Source organism: Myotis daubentonii, chromosome 10, assembly GCF_963259705.1.
Source record: "Myotis daubentonii chromosome 10, mMyoDau2.1, whole genome shotgun sequence".
In the NCBI taxonomy this organism is placed as follows: domain Eukaryota; kingdom Metazoa; phylum Chordata; class Mammalia; order Chiroptera; family Vespertilionidae; genus Myotis; species Myotis daubentonii.
The window spans coordinates 66,658,708-66,677,908 of NC_081849.1; the positions used below are offsets into that span (position 1 = coordinate 66,658,708).

A 19,201-nucleotide genomic window follows, 5' to 3' on the forward strand; every position below is an offset into this window, starting at 1 on the left:
TCCAAGGTGAAATAATGAAGGAAGGTGGAGAGGAAAACTTGGAAAATCATGACAACTTGGCCCAGCCCATATCAAACTCCTCAAGTAGCTCGCCGGAATCCCGCTGGGAAGAAGGCCAAGAAGTTATCCCGACCTTCTTTAGTACCATGAACACCAGGTATTCTGTGCTCCCTAACATCACTGAAGGTCAATCCTGGTGTTCCTTTCGGGTGGTGGTGTGTTCTAGCAGAATAGAGAACCTGGTCTGATTTACTGTTTACTGTGTGAAGAAGGAACTGGATTGTGAGAGTATACTCTGGACAAATTATAGTTTGCTTTGATGGTTAGCTTTGGAAAATGATGTTGTATTTAGACTGTACTGTAATAGGAAAACAAACACCTGGCTTATGTGTAAAATCCGGCCAAATGACTTGCCCTGTAGAGGCAAGCTGTTTTCATGACTACCTCCGAACTGCCGCAGGTGCTAACTTTTTTGCATTCTTTCCACCTCCTTATCACCGAATGGCTTAGCTTTAGTGACATTGAACTTCTGGAAGACAGTGGCATTCCCACAGAAGCGTTCTTGGAGTCATGCTATGCTGTGGTTCCAGTGTTGGGTAAGGTTGCTGCAATGCCTTAAATTGATTAGTCTAGACTCTGTGTCACAGCTGTTATAATGCATCAGAGATCTGAACTGTGTGGACAGTGAGATGACCCTTCTTAGCTACCTCTTCATGGCACTGCATGACCTGAAGCATTATTGCATATTCCCATTTCTTCTCTAATTGTGAATAAATAGTGACCTCCGAGTAGCATCATGAAGAAGGGGAATTCTGTTTTCTAGAAATCATAATTAAAAATGAAAGTGAAAGTCATTGAGGAACAGACCTTCAAATCCATTGGTACTATGAAAAAAATGCTTACCAGTTAAAACGTTTTTTCAAAGATAAAGTTATAGCTATAATTTTTGTTAAGTTCAAATTATATTTATTTTTATAGAGTCACTAGTACCAGAAATCGCTCATGTGTTGAAATTGGTTATATGACCCAATTAACTGCATCTTTTTTTTAAATTGGGGTATAACTTGCATAGAACTTAAGTGTTACGATCCCAGTGAGTTTTGACAAATGCACCTACTTATGTAATACGCATCCTTGTCAAGACAAAGAATGTTTTCATCACCCAGAACATTCCTTCTGCCAGTCAGTCCCCAGCCTGTCACCCAGCCCGGGGCAACCATTTTACCGCTTTCTGTCGCCACAGATTAGTTTCACCTAGTCTAAAATCCCATGTATATAAAGTCATGTTATAAACCCTTTTGCATCTGGCTTTTTCTCTCAATATAATGTTTTCGCCCTTGTTGTTACATGTGTCAACAGTTCCTTTCTTTGTGTTGCTGAATAGTATTTCGTTAAGTGAATTTAACCCTTTGTTTATTCATTCTCCTATTGATGGGCATTTGGGTAGTTTCTTGTTTGAGGCTACTGTAAGTGAAATTGCCCTGAACATTTTTGTGTCAGTGGCATGTGTTTTCCTTTCTCTTGAGCAAATGCCGAGGAGTGGACTTGCTGATTCATAGGGTTCACATGTTTAGCTTTATAAAGGCGGTTGCTCAATTGTACACTTCCAGCAGCAGCGTGAGTATTCTGGTTGTGTCACATCTTCACAGACACTTGGTGGTGTCAGCATTTTTGGTTTTGGCCCATTCCTGTGTTTAGTGGTATCGTGTTGTGGCTTTAATTTGCATTTCTCTGATGACTAATGATGTTAAGCACTTTTTCATGTAATTATTGGTCTTTGCTGTTTGTTACACTGCAACATCTGTTTAAAACTTTAATCCATTTTTAAAAGGTTAATTTTATTTTTATTATTGACTCATAAGAGTTCTTTATATATTCTGAGTAACATTCCAGTGTAAACATACACATTATGAGTATTTTTCCCCAGACTATGGCTGCCCGTTTCTTACTGAGGTCTTTTGAAGAGCAGAGTTTTTAATTTTCATGAAATCCAATTGATCTGTTTTCTTTCTTTTATAGTTAGTGCTTTCAGTGTCCTAGAAATCTTTGCTTACCCCCAAAGTTATGAAGATATTCTCCTTGTCATCTTCTATAGTCTTTACTTTTGATTTTGATTTTTCCATCTATAAGTCATCTTGAAATTAGTTTTTGTATATAGTGTGAAGGAAGTGTTGAGATTCTTTTTATTATTATTACTAGAGGCCCAGTGCACAAAAATTTGTGCACTGGGGAGGGGGGGGCCCTCAGCCCGGCCTGTGCCCTCTCACAGTCTGGGACCCCTCAGGGGATGTCCACCTGCTGGCTTAGGCCCACTCCCTGGGGGATTGGGCCTAAGCTGACAGTCAGACATCGCTCTGGCAACCCGGGAGCCCTTGGGGGATGTTCACTTGCCAGTGGGGAGCAGGCCTAAGCTGCAGTCGGGCATCCTTAGTGCTGCTGAGGAGGCAGGAGAGGCTCCCACCACCACCACTGTGCTGGCAACCATCAGCCTTGCTTGTGGCTGAGCAGATCTCCCCCTGTTGGAGCACACTGACCACCAGGGGGCATCTCCTGCATTGAGCGTCGCCCCCTGGTGGTCAGTGTGTGTCATAGTGACCAGTCATTCCCAGTCGTTCTGCTGTTAGGGTCAATTTTCATATTACCCTTTTATTATATAGGATAGAGGCCTGGTGCATGGGGGCGGGGGGCGGTGGCTAGTTTGCCCTGAAGGGTGTCCCGGATCAGGGTGGGGGTCCCTCTGGGGTACCTAGCCAGCCTGGGTAAGGGGCTGAGGGCCGTTTTCAGACTGGCCATACCCCTTTCAGGGTGGGGATCCCCGCTGGAGTGCCTGGCCAGCCTGGGTGAGGGGCTGAGGGCCGTTTTCAGGCTGACCACACCCCCTTCAGGGAGGGGGGTCCTGCTGGGGTGCCTGGCCAGCCTGGGTGAGTGGCTGATGGCTGTTTGCAGGCTGGCCAAGCCCCCCAGCGGGGACCCTCATCCCATGGCCCCCAGCCACCCAAGCTCCCACTGGAGGCTGGCTGGAAGCAGGTATCTGGGATTTATTTATCTTATCTAATAAAAGAGAAACATGCAAATTGACTGTACCTCTGCTACACTAACATGCCACGCCCACCAGCCAGTCATAGTGACTATATGCAAATTAACCCAACCAAGATGGCGGCCGGCAGCCGCGGAGCTGGAGCAAGCAGGAGGCTTGGTTGCCCCGGCGATGGAGGAAGCCAAGCTTCCTGCCTTCCCTGGCTGGCTGTAGCCTCCGCTCAAGGCAACAAAGTTTCAATTATAGAAGATGGAGGCTGGCTGGAAGCAGGTATCTGGGATTTATTTATCTTCTATAAGAAGATAGAAGCTTGGCTTCCTCCATCGCTGGGGCAACCAAGCCTCCTGTTTGCTCCAGCTCCATGGCTGCCGGCTGCCATCTTGGTTGGGTTAATTTGCATATAGTAGCTATGATTGGCTTGTGGGTGTGGTTTGTGAGTGTAGCAGAGGTAGGGTCAATTTGCATATTTCTCTTTTATTAGATAAGATATCTGGTTCTTCCAGAACCATTTGTTGAACAGCCATTTTTTCCCTTTTACATTACTTGGGCAGCTTTGTTGAAAACCAATTGACCTAGTAAGCATGGGCCTATTTCTGGACTCTCTCTTCTGTTTCAGTGATCTATTTGATTTTTCTTATGCCAATACCTCAGTGTCCTAATTACTGTGCATTTACAGTAAGGCTTGAAATTCGATAATGTAAGTCTTCCCATTTTGTTGTTCTTTTTCAAGATTGTTTTGGCAATTTTAGTTCTTTTGCATGTCTACATAAGTTTTAGCTTTCCAGTTCTATTAAAAAGCCTGTTGATACTTTTATTAAGATTACATTTTGTCTCCTCTGTTAAACAAGAACCATTTATTAGCCATCCTAAACGAAATGTACAATTGACCTTTCTTTAAAAGATTTAATAAATAAATTGAGGGATAGAAAAAAAAAAAGATTACATTGAATCTAAGCCAATTAGAAGGGAACTGACATTTATCTTTAACATTGAGTCTTCTAATGCTTGAGCATACTTTATCTCTCCATTTACTTGGGTATTTGTTATTTTCACAACAATGTTTGTATCACTTTCTTAGTATAGAGGTCTTATACATCTTTTGTTAGGAATAAATTTTAGAATTTTAATAGTTTTCATGCTATTGTAAAAACGATCCCATTTTCCAGTTGTTCAATGATAGTACATAGATACCATTGACTTTTGTACATTAAGTTTTTATAATCACGAAGAGTTAACTTTAAAATATATTTTCTGTATTTATTGAAATTATCAAGTGTTGTTTTTCCCCCTGTACTTTGTTAATGTAGTGAATTACATTGTTTGGATGAATGTAAGTCTACTATCTTGTTATTTGTTCCTACCATCTTGCTGTTTATTTTCTATTTGTCCTATCTGTTCTTTGTTCCTTTTTTACTCCTTTCTTGACTTCTAGCCAATTAATGTTATTTTTTAGTATTCAATTTTATTCCTCTTTGGCTTTTTAACTACCTATCTTTGTTCCTGCCTTTCTTTTGGATCTATCAAGTATTTTTTAGAATTTTATTACATTTTCTCTTTTGGCTTTTTAGCTCTACCCAATTGTGTTATTTTTTTAGTTCTTGTCCAACAGAAATATCCAAACTACATATGTAATTGTAAATTTTCCAGCAGGTACATTAACATAGTAAAATAAAACAGTTAAAATTAATTTTTATAATTTATCTAACCTCATATATTCAAAATATCATCTCAACATGTAATCAATATAAAAGAATCATTAATTAGAAACTTTGCATTCCTTTTCGGCACTAAATCTTTGAAGTCTGGTATGTATTTTACACTGACAGTACATTTTAGTTTGGACTAGCTAATTGCAAGCACTAAGTGGCCACAAATCTAATGGCTACCACATTGGATAGTATAGCCCTAAGGATTATAATATGTATTTGGAGTTTATAGGATTATTCTCTCCTGCCAGTGAGGACCTTATTATAGTTACTCACCTCAGGGTAGCATAATAGAAAAAGGTGATGATAGTATCCTAAGTGCCTTTGAAGTTTATGTTTAGAAAAGGATTTAAAAGCAAAAACTATAAGGTTTTTTGGGGGAAGGAGGGAGAAAACCTGCTAAATTGGTTGTTACTATAAAAATAGTTTCCACTTGAAAATATTGCTTTTTCAAAGATGTTTTTAATTTTTTCTTTTAGACAAACTTGGCCCTACAGTGTTTGCTCCTGTTAAAATGGATCTTGTTGGAAATATTAAGGTGAATATACCAGCTTGTCTCTGGGGAGACTACAGTTGGAGGAAATAGTTGCATGAGATTCCATTCAGAAATAGATGATTGTTGCGTTTGATCTCAGAATAGAAAGTATAGGACAGCTGTGAGAAAGGTTCTGGAGCGGAACAAAAAATACTTTAAAAATAGTACTTTAAAATGCTGAGACTATTTAATTCTAGCTTAAGCCTCATAAGAATTCTCAAAATAATAATAATAATAACAACAATAATAATAATAACCAAATCCTGAAAACATAAGGAAGAAAGTAATAGAGAGGTTGCATTTATTTTTATTTCTTAAGAGGCCTGCTTGACAAACTCAAAAGTCTCAGTACTGCCCTGACTGGTTTGGCTCGGTGGATAGAGTGTCAGCCTGCGGACTGAAGGGTCCCAGGTTCAATTCCGGTCAAGGGCATGTACCTTGGTTGCGGGCACATCCCCGATGGGGGTGTGTGGGAGGCAGCTGATCGATGTTTCTAACTCTCTATCCCTCTCCCTTCCTCTCTGTAAAAAATCAATAAATTAAATATTTTTTAAAAAGTCTCAGTACTATGCTGATTCTCTTGGTGGCTCTAGCATTTTGAACTTAGATTGTTTCCCTGCTTTTCCTGCAGAAAGTGAATCAGAAGTATATCACCAACAAGGAAGAGTTTACCACCCTCCAGAAGATAGTGCTGCACGAAGTGGAGGCAGATGTAGCCCGGGTTAGGAACTCGGCTACCGAAGCCCTCCTGTGGCTGAAGAGGTGAGGCTGCTGGGGTGGGGCCGCACCTAAAACTCAGCACAGAAGTTGTAATGGAAAGGAGGCTACTGAGTGGAGGGTCTGGCCGACTTGCATAGCCTTTTCCAGAAGGTCTAATGAATAAACACCGTATTTGTTTTGTGGGGTTTTTTTGCTTTGCCTTCCTCTTGATGTTGATAAACATTGTAAATATTAATAGTATACACAAGATTAAAGCATGATAAAGTTGACTGGTTTTGCTTTAAGTCAGTGGATCACAAACTCTATGGACATCAGAGCCACCTGGAGGGCTTGTTAAAAACATAGTTGCTCCACCCCAATTCCAGTTTCTGACTCAGTAAGTCTGGAGTGGGCCCCAGAATTTTCCTTTTTGGCAAGTTCCCAAGTGATGCTGAAGCTGCTGGCCCTGAGACCACATTTTGAAAACCCCTGTTTAGCCAGAAGGGCCAGAGCAAGCTGGAGGGAATAGACAGAGACACCGGAAAGGACTGCCATGACTCAGTCTCCTGGCTGCTGAACCCAAGATATTATTGGAAACTGACTTAGAAGACTGTATTGCATTTGTGCAAGCTGTGCTAGCCAATGTGGCAGCCATTAGATTTGTGGCCACTTAGTGCAAGCTGAGCTCTGCCGTTTCTTTCTACCCATTTAACAGGAGTGAATTTTGAAACTAATATTTCTTCCTCTTTCTTGTTTTAGAGGTCTCAAATTCTTGAAAGGATTTTTAACAGAAGTGAAAAATGGAGAAAAGGATATCCAGACAGCCCTGAGTAAGTGTTCTTTGCATTTCGATGGGTCGATTGAACAGGGTTTGGAATGGAGGGGAAATTCTGCTCTTCAGGTTATGATTTTGTTTATTTTTGTTCGTCACTGTTGTTTGTTTGTTTCTTACATGCTCGCTTTAAAAAGAATCCATGAGATAGTGACCTGATCATCTAGATCTAACTTATTAAAAATTAGTGTATCTTAAGGGTTAAATTAATTGAGAGCCATTTCTTAATCTTAATAGGAAAAACTAACATTTCCAAGAAGTTCGTTCTTCCTAAATTAATCTTCAAATGCAGTAGTCTTCTAAAATCAGTATCTAAAGAGAAGCTTATTTTGGAGCCCATGAAAGGAAGGGGCTGGGGAGCCCTGGGAACTTGCTCTGGCGTGAGATGAAGGACTGGCCATTATCTTGTAGTCCTCCCATGCCCCACATGCTCCATTGTAGTGGCAGAGCCGAGACTGAGGTCAGGGCCGTAGTCAAAAGATGAGAACATGGTGGGTGCTTAGAAACACGCATGTGTAGGTGGGTGGATAGATGGATGGATCCATGTATCTAACAGATCAGTTTTGAAAAACATTAAAGACTTGGAAGCATCCTCGTAGTGCTCCTAACAGTGGCTGAACTCTCACTCTTGTCCTAGAGGAAATTCTTCCAGCATGGGCCCTGAGGCATGGGGTGTGGGGGGTGAAATTCCCTATGACTTTGAAGCCATGATGTGGAGAAGCACACGGTCAGGCTCTAAGTAGCCATGGTTATAAGCAGTGAAATGAATGAGTTTGAGGCTTCTGTTGGGCAGGGGAGCCAGTGATCATTGCAGCATTTTGTCAGTCTCCAGGTGAATTTGTCTCCTCCTATTAGTCCTTCCTCTGGACCATAAGGCCTGAGGGATTCTGCTCCCACATGATTTTCCCAGGCCTTTCTGTCTAGAAACTTGCTGATGTGCCATGAAACAGCAAAAGCTGATATTTGTGTAACTTTATGAAGAATTTAGGCAGGTTAATCCTCCAATCAGTCTATTTTTATAGGTCAGGTAACCACAATTCTGAAAGATTAACATGCATGCTAAGACCACAGAGTTTGAATCAGAGCCACTTTAGGGCCTCTGCCTCCAAGGTCCTCATTTCCCTGACAAATGTCTCCACCATCCTGGGGCCACCTGCATTTTTTGGTTTCTCAGACATCCCTGAATTTCCAGGACAGTCTCAGTTATGTTCTCCCCTTGGTGTCCTGATTTCAGTACTAAAAGTATATTCATCATAACGGGTCACGCCCCTAACCAGTATCTGGGGAACTTGTTGGCCTGTGGCATGGTGAAGATCATGGGGTCTCTGCATCCCACCACTTTATAGCACTGTGCCCTTGGTCAGTTTGTTGTCAGTGGGTATCAGGCTCCTCCACGGGATCAAGAGGAAAGAATTCCAAGGACATGCATGACAGATTGTGGTGTGGTGGCATCGTTTACTCGTGAGGTAGTATCGAAAGAGTTATCCGTCTGGCTTCCCAATGTCCCATCTCTGTCGGCCCCACCATGGAGAAAGTACAACTGTGTCTTCGCCAGGGCAAAGGCCGGTGCCCAGAGTTTCTGCTTCCATATCCTTCAGAGCCTGTGCAGTGTCATGGCCCCAGGCGGCCACTGGACCCACGTGGTCAGGTGCTCCCCAATCAGCTTCCCAAACTTTCCAGGGCTTGCCTTGTCTCCACCCCCCTAGCCAATGATCTTTTCCCCAGGTGAGACTGGAATGCCTCTGTGGTCCAGCACCTCCCCCTGCACCATTTTAACTTCATTGCTGTCTGTGCTTACCTCCCCTTTGTTCTGTCCCTTACCCCAGTGCCCTGTGCGGGGGGAATGGACCGGTGGCTTCCTGCAGGGAGTGGGAAGCTGTAGCTTCCTGGGTTCGCAGACAGGTCTCTGCTTCCCAAGTGACCGTGCTCAACAATGTCTGACTTCCCTTTGCTCTTTTCTTTATTAATCACTAGCTAACTACAGTAACGTATACTTAACTTTCTGTTTCTGTTTCCTCATCTATAAAATGGCAGTGATAATACAGTTTTTTAACAAAGCTGTTGTAAAGATTAAATCTTTTCATGCATGTAAAAAGATCAGAAAAGTGGCACATAATAAGCACTTAATAGAGATTAGCTTCTGTCATTATTTATATTCTTATCATCATGATATATGACATTGATAACCCACCAGAAAATGGGGTTTATTTGTCCCAAATCAGAAATGAAAAGTTTGCAAAGCTTGGTTGCCAAGCCAGACATTTCTCTTCAGAGTAACTTCTTCGTAGGGAGATTTCACACTAGGACAGTGGTTCCCAACCTGTTTTTGGCCATGCCTCACCTAAGCATCTCTAAAATCCTGATGTCTCCCCCACCCCCCGTGACATATAATTCTTATTATTCAAAAAGTGAACTCCTATTCATGTGGAGGAACCCTAAAAGGCCATTAACTTGGTCTAAACAAGCTTCCAAAGAACATGGCATCCATGAAAGAGGAAAAAAAAAAAGAACGAAAGAACAGTTGAAGTACTGAGGAAGAAATCACTAAGAAATGGTTAAAAAAAATAGTAATATGAAGTGATATGAAAAAATAGCAAAGTTTCAAAACATATAATAGAGAACTGAAATGTATAAATATGTCACAATATACATTTATATACTGTATATGGGGCCCCAGGACCATAAGAAATCTCTAATTGCCCCCCTTAAAAATTAAATTGCCCCCCTGTGCGCGTGTGCCCCATGCTGGGAACTACTGCTCCACCTGCAGGAAATGCAGCAGGGGGACAGTCTGTCAGGTGATGCCCTTGCTTGTAGGGCTGTGTGGGGGCAGAGAAGAATGCTAATCTCACTCGCCCCCTGCTGGACTGGGGTGGAATAGCACCCAGCTGCTTTCACACCAGCAAGTGAAAGGAGAAGCTTTGCCCCTGGAGGCGGAGAGGAAATGGAGGATATACCCTTTCCGTCCTGTCCCCACCCCTGGCCCCTAACTCTGCCCTTTTTTCTCCCCTACCTTTTAGGAAAGTAGACCAGGAAATGTTGACCCTGAAGAGAGGGGGCTTGAAGGGCAATGCTGCTTCCGAACGGAAATAATGTTAACTTTAGGCCAAATTAACAGCCAGTTTCAGCCTTTGCTTCCCCTCTTCCCCCTCTGCACTGTTTTCAGTGGAAAGGAAAAGGGGGCTGTGAATGTGAGACTTGCATCCAGTGTTCAGGATTATTTCAGAGGTTTTCATGACTTAAATCGTATCCTCCTTATAGGGATCACTAGTTTCCCGCTGCTGTGTTCAGTGTGGATAAAGGTTTCCCTAACCCACTCACCCTAGAAACTTAGTAGAAATGCAGACTGCCGGGCCTCACTCGACACCTGCTGACTCAGAAGTCTAGCAGAGCCCAGCAATCTGAGCATTAACAAGCCAGTGAGATGATTCTAATCCCTGCTGAGGTTTGAGACCCAGTCATCTAGGGCTAGGACATTGAAGCTCACCTAGTTATCCTCCGCATCAGATGATTTTGCTCTCCTTTCATAGTAATTAGTAGTTTTCTGATGACAGAATTTCCCCAACCTAAGAACAACAAGACAGGGATAAACTAAAGATAAACCTTGGATGCCACTACCAAATTTGAAAATACTGCTTAAGAAAGGGTTTGAGGTAAATGTTCACAAAATTTGTGTAATCTTAGTGGCCTTGAAAATGGGAGATGACATGTAAAAGGCTTAAATGCCATGATGGAAACCTTGTCATTTATTAACTCCCTAGAAAATGCATGGATAGTCACTGTATTGCTGCAGTTCTGTGACCTGGAATGAGTCCCCCGCATCTGGAAGGAAGTCTTGGGCTTTATGCTGCCGACCTTGTATTTGAGCCATCACTTGGATTCCTCATAATGATAATTATGTAGAACAGGGGTCCTCAAACTTTTTAAACAGGGGGCCAGTTCACTGTCCCTCAGACCGTTGGAGGGCCGGACTATAGTCTAAAAAAAAAACTATGAACAAATTCCTGTGCACACTGTACATATCTTATTTTGAAGTAAAAAAATGGGAACAAATACAATATTTGTATTTGCATGTGGCCCGTGGGCCGTAGTTTGAGGACCCCTGATGTAGAATATTCTGGGTGGTGTTATGCCAAGAGTTTTGAACCCCTAGTGTCCTATGACATTCTCCAGAAGTCATTCTAAGAAAAGATTTGGGTCACAAAGCAGATATATTTACTGGTCCAGCCTATAGCTAAGCCCTCTCACGCAGGCGCCATGTGAAAGGGCTTTTGGAGAACATCCCTGTAAGTGACGGAAGAAAAGCTGCTCTGGCCTTTCACGCCCCATTGTACTAACTGCTACGTGCTCTGCGCTGTTCCTTCTGGGGGGACAGCACGCAGCACATCCCTCAACTCGGAATGATTCCATAAATGTCAGCTAAATATGAACACCCCCCCACCCCCCAGCATCTCCAGGATGCTCGGTCACATACTTAATTCAGACAGGGAGAGCTATGTGAGAAAGCCCGAACTTGTAATCACATATTTAGCATCAAATTATAATTTGACTAATTGTTCTGAAATTACCATGAAACGTGGATCAAGTCGTGCTCGCTCCAAAACACCACACAGCATTTGGCTCAGCTGGCAGAATTGGCTCACATCCAAGTTCCGTCTAGACCAGGGGTGGGCAAACTTTTTGACTCGAGGGCCACAATGGGTTCTTAAACTGGACCGGAGGGCCGGAACAAAAGCATGGATGGAGTGTTTGTGTGAACTAATATAAATTCAAAGTAAACATCATTACATAAAAGGGTAGGGTCTTTTTTTTTTAGTTTTATTCATTTCAAACGGGCTGGATCCGGCCTGCGGGCCGTAGTTTGCCCACGGCTGGTCTAGAGGCTCAAACTATGGCCCGCGGGCCGGATCTGGCCCATTTGAAATGAATAAAACTTAAAAAAAAAAAAGACCGTACCCTTTTATGTAATGATGTTTACTTTGAATTTATATTAGTTCACACAAACACTCCATCCATGCTTTTGTTCCGGCTTTCCGGTCCAGTTTAAAAACCCATTGTGGCCCTCGAGTCAAAAAGTTTGCCCACCCCTGCTCTAGACGGTGCCTGGAGTTAACAAAGGGCATCTCTGGGGACCCCTTTCACCTCTGCCCACTGCTTCCTGAGTTGGCTTTTCTCTGGACAATCCCTTTTGCCTGAAGCTTAGTCACGATAAAGAACTCAGAGGGGCCCTAACCGGTTTGGCTCAGTGGATAGAGCGTCAACCTACGGACTCAAGGGTCCCAGGTTCGATTCCGGTCAAGGGCATGTACCTTGGATGCGGGCACATCCCCAGTAGCGAGTGTGCAGGAGGCAGCTGATCGATGTTTCTCTCTCATCGATGTTTCTAACTCTCTATCCCTCTCCCTTACTCTCTGTAAAAAATCAATAAAATATATTTTAAAAAAAAGAATTCAGAGGGTATTTTTCTAATAGTTCAGTCTTCTTATTTTAAGTATTGCAGACATTTGACAAATACCTGTCACTTGACCACATATATAGAACAGTTCAGTACAACACCGTGTACCATCCCTTGGCCCATGACTATCTCATTTTCCATAGATCTTCAACCAGATGTGCTGTTTGTCATTCCATAATGCATGTTTTTATACTTCTACTAGAGGCCTGTTGCATGAAAAGATTCGTGCAATAGGCCTTCCTTTCCCCTGGCTGCTGGCACCGGTTTGCCTCCGGCACCCGGGGCCCAGGCCTTCGCTCTGGCCAAGTTCTGGCTGGAGCCGGCCCCAGAAACATCAGGCCTTGCTGCTCCGCCGGCCCTGGGGACATGAAGCCTCGCTGCTCCGCCAGCCCCGGGGCCTTTAGGCTTCACTCCACTGCTTGGAGCCTATGTATGCAAATTAACTGCCATCTTTGTTGGCGGTTAATTTGCATATCGTGCTGATTAGCCAATGGGAGGTGTAGCAAAGGTATGCTCAATTACCATGTTTGTCTATTATTAGATAGGGTGTATTTATGTGTCTATGTATTACAGTATCTAGTACTGTGTTGCGTGTTGTAAACATGTATACATGGTGTCACGCTACGCACAGTCTTCCTCTCTCAGTACTGCTTTTCATGTGTGTCCACTGCGAGCCACTCCTGGTTCCCCATCTCACTGGAGGGCTGCCATGTTAGCTCGTTTGTAGGGGTGTCACTTCCTGGGCTCAGCGCAGGACAGATTCTACCTTTCCTGGCCTTGCTTATCTACTTCCCAAGGGCTCGTTCAAAACGTAGAATTGCATTTCTTCTTTGTCTTCAAAGGAACTTTACAAATTCTTACCAATTACAAGTCTATGCTAGAGAGACTCTCTCATAGATCCCATTTCTGGGCCGAATGGTTGTCCACCGGCTGTTGTGGGAGGGTTCTCGCTCAGATCCTGTGGTAGGTTTAGCCGTGGTCTCTGAGTACCTCATAGCGAGTTTCTGAGTTACCAGGGAAGAATCACAATTGTTTTGTTTCCACAAACAGACTAAGGTCCAAATTCTTTCAGGAAATGGGTGGGAAAGGCACATTTTTCATTCTCATCATTTTGCTTCAGGGAGGATAAACATTAGTTTTTGGAAGAATGGCTTAATGCGACAAGAATGCCCCAGGTTCCTATGGCTTTTAGCTTTGTGACCTTGGGAAAGTCACGGTCTCTCTGGGTTTTCTGTTCCTTCGCTTGTAAAGGAAGAGAATCGGGCAAGGTGATTTATTGTCAAGGCTTCCTGCTCAGAAGTCTTGACGCGGGCTCTAGGGAAGTGACACTTCTCAAGAACTGAGAGAAGGGCATCATTTATGTCTTTCAGAAGCCAAAAATACCTCCTGGTTGTAGAGCACGTGTGATGATGACGAATGAGTATTACAGGGAAGATTAATGTATTTCATTATCTAATCTCTGGGTAACCAAAATAGGTCAGGCTTAGACTTCGTGCTGTAATGCAGCCCTAGAAGTCAGCTAAGGACTTCTGGCAAACCTTTCTTTTTTTTTTTTAGTGAGTTTAATTGTACTTGTTGGTTTTAAATTATAGCAGTGGTCTTGCTGGGCCTGAGTCAGGACCCAGGCCAATTCTCTAACATCGTTTTCTTCTGTTAGACCACCCGGCCCACATCCTGCGAGTGGGACTCTTCTCGGGCAAGGTGCAGACACAATAAGGAAGAGCTGCCTCCTACAGGGCCAGGAAGGGGACACGAGTCATGCTGCTCCACAAACACTCCCTCTTCCTTTGCCCAGGCTGCCTGCCCATGCTGCTTAGACTCCCAGCACCTTTGTTTTCTGGTTGCCCTGGGGAGGGGGGCATGGAGAAAGGTTTCGGGCTTTTGTGAAAGGTTAACTTAAAGGGCAAAGTGTGCCCTGGCCTCTGTGGCTCAGGTGGTTTAGTGTCGTCCCATGAACCAAGGGGTCACTGGTTGGATTCCCGGTGAGGGCACAATGCCTAGGTTTCAGGCTCGATCCCCAGTAGGGGGCATGCAGAAGGCAGCCAATGGATGTATCACTCTCCCTCTCCCTTTCTCTCTCAAATCAATAAAAACATATTTAAATAAAGAAATGAATGGTAAAGTGTAGGAAAAGTATAATGTCTCTAGGTTGGCATAACACTGGGCCCAGAGCCCTTGCAAACAGGCGGTTTGTCCAGCCAGGGTGTTTCAGGCGCTGGAGGCTCGGGGACCCGGGCAGCGACATTTGCTAAGTCTCACCATGTTACTCCCCTGCCACAATTCCAACCAGATCAGTCGTGACCGTTAGTCGAGGAAAATACACTATCTGTACAGGAAACAAGATGAAGAGAGTGCACCCTGGGTGCTCACGGTGATTCTCTGAGAGGCACGATTATTCAGGTTTCCTTAGTTCCCTCCTTTTTGTGTTTCCCGTATTTTTAACATGAGATGCATTACTTGTGAGAGCGGAAAAAAGCAGTAAGCTATATTTTTATAAACTGCCCCTGTGCCTCAGGTGGGAAGCTCAGAATCCTTTCGTGGCATGTAAAGGTCCCCAACCCCAGGGATCTTTAGCCCCATGAGCCGCTCCCTACCCTCGTTTACTTTAAAATACTTTATATCCTATGATAAGCCTAAGCATTCATTAAATGGTGGGGTACTTGTACTAGTGCTGAAACTAGCACGTGGAAATACATACGTTTGGAATAGAATTTAGATGAGCTAAACGTAATGAAGAAGGTCAAATAACTCCCCCGATACTCCGTGTTAATTTAGGAATGAGCGCTCTGTAAACTACTGGAGATGGTGCCTAGAAAATAGAATGGAGCGTTGAAAAAAATGCATTATGATGGTAAAGCTCTGTGCCTCCTGAGGCTGAATTTATTCCTTTGGAAAAAAATCAGTTTTGACTTTTGCACATATTGAATTATTTAAAGCATTTAGGAATGCATCCCTGGCAAAAAATGCCGTCACCTTGTTCTTGAGATTATTTTTTTGTAATTAAAATTATATACCTGTTTTTAAATCATATTTTAAAACATAATGGGACAAAAAGAATAGGTTTTTATCTTTAAAGTCTAGAATCTGAATGACTTTTATTAATGGGCCTCACCATTTACTTTATAACTAGATCATTAATTTTAAGCCATTTTTTCCAAAATAGTTCTAAGGTTTCTGGGTCTAATGCTGTGTATCAGGGTCATAGGACATCTAGAACAAACATTTGACATCCCAGAATGAATGTTACAATTGAAAAGAAGCTTAGCCTGGCTGGTGTGGCCAAGTGGTTAAGCATCGACCCATGAACCAGGAGGTCACGGTTCATTTCCTGGTGAGGGCACATGCCTGGAATGTGAGCTCAATCTCCAGTAGGGGGCGTGCAGGAGGCAGCCAATCAATGATTCTCTCATCATCAGTGTTTCTATCTCTCCCTCTCCCTTCCTCTCTCTGCATGTAATAAAAACATATTTTTAAAAAAGAAAAGAACCTTAGGATCATCTTACAAAAGGGGAGACAGCTGAGGGCCTGACTCAGGGTCACAAAAACTTTCAAATAGCTGCATTTTATTTTCTATTATTATTATTTTTTAAAATATATTTTATTGATTTTTTTACAGAGAGGAAGGGAGAGGGATAGAGAGTTAGAAACATCAATGAGAGAGAAACATCGATCAGCTGCCTCCTGCACACCCGCTACTTGGGATGTGCCCACAACCAAGGTACATGCCCTTGACCGGAATCGAACCTGGGACCTTTCAGTCCGCAGGCCAACACTCTATCCACTGAGCCAAACCGGTTATGGCCAAATAGCTGCATTTTGATATTTTATAGTGTCTATCTAGTTGTAGGTAGTCTCGATTTTTCCAGTATCCTTTCCTCCCTCTCTATTTCCTTATATATATTGAACTTTCCCCCTCATGATAATAAGCTGGAGTTCAGATATATTGACACAGGGTAAGAGTGGGAATATATATTTTTCTTTAAAACAAAAATCTGTGTAGGCTTTTTTCCTCCCCAAAACATTAGGCTTTATCAGCGGTTCTCAACCTGTGGGTCGCGACCCCTTTGGGGATCGAACGACCCTTTCACAGGGGTCACCTAAGACCATCAGAAAACACATATATAATTACATGTTGTTTTTGTGATTAATCACTATGCTTTAATTATGTTCAATTTGTAACAATGAAATTAGGGGTCACCACAACCTGAGGAACTGTATTGAAGGGTCTCGGCATGAGGAAGGTTGAGTACCTCTGGGCTATATAATCTTTCATTAGGCTTTTCATCAGTTCCTAAGGCCATACATTATTAGAAAGGACACGATACTAAAAGCACATCCAATTCTGATGAGACCCAGTGCTCACGGAGCTTTTCTTCTTTTTAAGACAACGCGTACGGTAAGACGTTACGGCAGCACCACGGCTGGGTCGTTCGCGGGGTTTTCGCGGTAAGTAATCCCCCTGCCTCCTACTGTTCTGGTGGTCACAGAAGGTGGTTTGGTTTGGTTTTGGGTGCATGTGTTCCTGTTGGCTTTGTCTTCCAGAGTAACAGAGTGTTGCTCATTTAGTTAAAGGCTGTAGGTCTTTGTTGTGTAGGAGTGTCGGTGACAGTGTCTAGAACAGAAGGACTGTTAGAGCGTGTGCTTTGCCCCATCCTGCTCCAGCGCTCCATGGAATTTCCTTGGCTGTTCACTGGATCGGGTGCTCCAGCCGCACGGGCCAGGAGTCTCTTCTTACCCACTTATTTTCCTTGTGGATGTGTTTGTATGCACATGTTTTTGGCTCCTGTTATGCCCCACTCCTTCCCTCCCACTATGTTGACGGAGGAAAAACACACACCTGGGACTCTGAGTCCCCGGAAACAAACCGCTGAGCCCGGTGTGGGAAATAGCAGAGTAGCAGCCCCTTCGGTCAGCAGTAATGTGTTCTGTGGTCTCTGTCCGGGAGCTGCCATCTCAGTCAGATGCAGCCGTGAAAAGGCTGCGTCTCACGTGGGGAACACCAGGAAACACGGCAGAATGTGGTTAAAAATAGCCTCGCAGGTGATGTTTTACTAACTGAAAGGACAGGAGGCATCATTTGCCTAAGGCAGGAACTGTTTTAGGTCATGATTTATTTGGAGGCAGGTAAAGAAAGTGGGAAGAATTTAAGTGGAAGAAATCAAATTTTAGTACAAATAAAATCATTTTTGAAAGCATGGAGATAATAGGAGCCAGACTCGTTGCAGCTACAAACTGCCCACACGTCCTTCAGTGCCTGTTAGAATAATAGCTGCCGTGCTGCTGCTGGACACCTATTGTGTGCTGGGCACCGTGCCAGGCACGTCCACGTTTCTTACCTTTGGGAATCCTCAGCATTGGCTCCCACTGTTTTATAAATTCAGAGCTATTCATTCCAGTCCCAAAGTGAGCTACCTGCTGTCTCCAAAGGCTGTGCTCACTCCCCACACACAGTCTCCACAGTGAGCACAGAAGAATCGAGAAGCTGCTGGTGAATAACTGGGCAGTGGATGCTGCTCCATTCATCAGTCTCCCTGAGTAAATACTGTCAGATGACAGAGCATTAAAGCATTGAGTTGCCCTGTGTAAAAGAAGCAGAAATGTGGGGGAGGGGGAGGGTGCAGTGTAGAGGTAAAGTTAAATCCTGAAATATTAATGATCGAAGGGATGCTGTCAACAAGAATGAAGCTATAGCAGAAAATTTATCATAAGCATGAGTCTTTAAAAGGACTTTTTAATTTATGGCATTTTCCCTAATATGTAGTAATTTAGATGCATCACAATGCATTGTAGAAGTTATGGAAGAATAGGAAGTGTCCATAGTCTTATCACTCCATAGAACTATTTTTAATATTTTTGTGATTTACCTTTCTCACTTTCATTTTTATATATTTTATATATTCTTTTAAATATTCTATTTATTTTATATATTTCTAAATACGTATCTACTAACAAGTGTTTATATTTTATATCGACATGGTTATATTAAATGTTTATAATTATCTTTATTTTGTGTACTTTGTACATGCATGTAATTTTTTTTACTTTAGCTTGTAGTATAATTTTGTATTCTTTCTCCCCACATAATAGATTCTATCATGACCATTTTTTAATGCCATAAGTTTTTGAAAACCGTTATATTTAGTGATTGTACAATATATCCCTACTATGGAGGTTCCATAATTTATTTGTCCAATCCTCTGTGTTGGAAATTTAAGTTGCTTCTAAGTTTCTTAATACAGATAAAACAGTGTCTGTTCATATGCATTTTTTACTTTAAAAAAAACCCTCTTATTTTCTCAAATAGGTTCCTAGAATTAAAATTGCTGTGTCTAATGCCAATAACTACAACCATAACTTGGAATTTTGAGCATTGACCGTGTACTAGGCATTGTTTTAAGTGATCTGTGTGTGTGAAGTTATTAATTTCATAACTCAGCAGGTTCTCTTATTTTCCTTACTTGTTGACAAAGAAATCTGAGACACAAAGGGGCAGATAATATACCCAAAGTTATAGAACAAGAACACTTTGAAAGTTCTTGCTATTATTGCCAATACTTTTAAAAGTTGCTGGTTTTTAAGAAAATGATTATGTCGAGCCTTTGGCAACAGCCTTCTCAATAGAAGAGCCAGATTGGCCCTTTCAGCCTCTCCCAGTCATTCCTGCTTTGGAAAGTTTATTGAGTTTCCTAATGTGCTGATTAATAAGCAGGGGCAAGTGCATTTAACTATCTCAGTTGCTCAGGGAAACATCTTTTACACTCAAGGAATTTGATTCACTCATCAGCCAAATAGTGAGCTTTTATCTTCAAACAGACATAGTCTACAGAACTGATTGATGCCCAGTCCAGGCTCTGCCTCCATCGAGGTCACTCACCATCATCACTTGGCCTTTTTGGTTTCCTCTTCAGTTGAGTTCTATCATTAGTTCCCAAATAGA

The 19,201-nt window shown here is 42.7% G+C and overlaps 1 protein-coding gene across 2 annotated transcripts in view; it reads left to right on the plus strand.

The window, feature by feature from the left end:
- Positions 1 to 19,201, plus strand: part of PLEKHA8 (pleckstrin homology domain containing A8) — a 57,615-nt gene that overhangs the window by 24,703 nt on the left and 13,711 nt on the right. The window contains exons 8-13 of one of the 2 annotated variants that reach the window (XM_059712668.1): positions 1 to 157; positions 511 to 596; positions 5,223 to 5,281; positions 5,910 to 6,040; positions 6,737 to 6,807; positions 16,649 to 16,710. In XM_059712668.1, the coding sequence (XP_059568651.1) occupies positions 1 to 157; positions 511 to 596; positions 5,223 to 5,281; positions 5,910 to 6,040; positions 6,737 to 6,807; positions 16,649 to 16,710 (566 nt within the window). The remainder of the gene's footprint in view (positions 158 to 510; positions 597 to 5,222; positions 5,282 to 5,909; positions 6,041 to 6,736; positions 6,808 to 16,648; positions 16,711 to 19,201) is intronic. The other variant, XM_059712667.1, reaches the window with a different exon arrangement.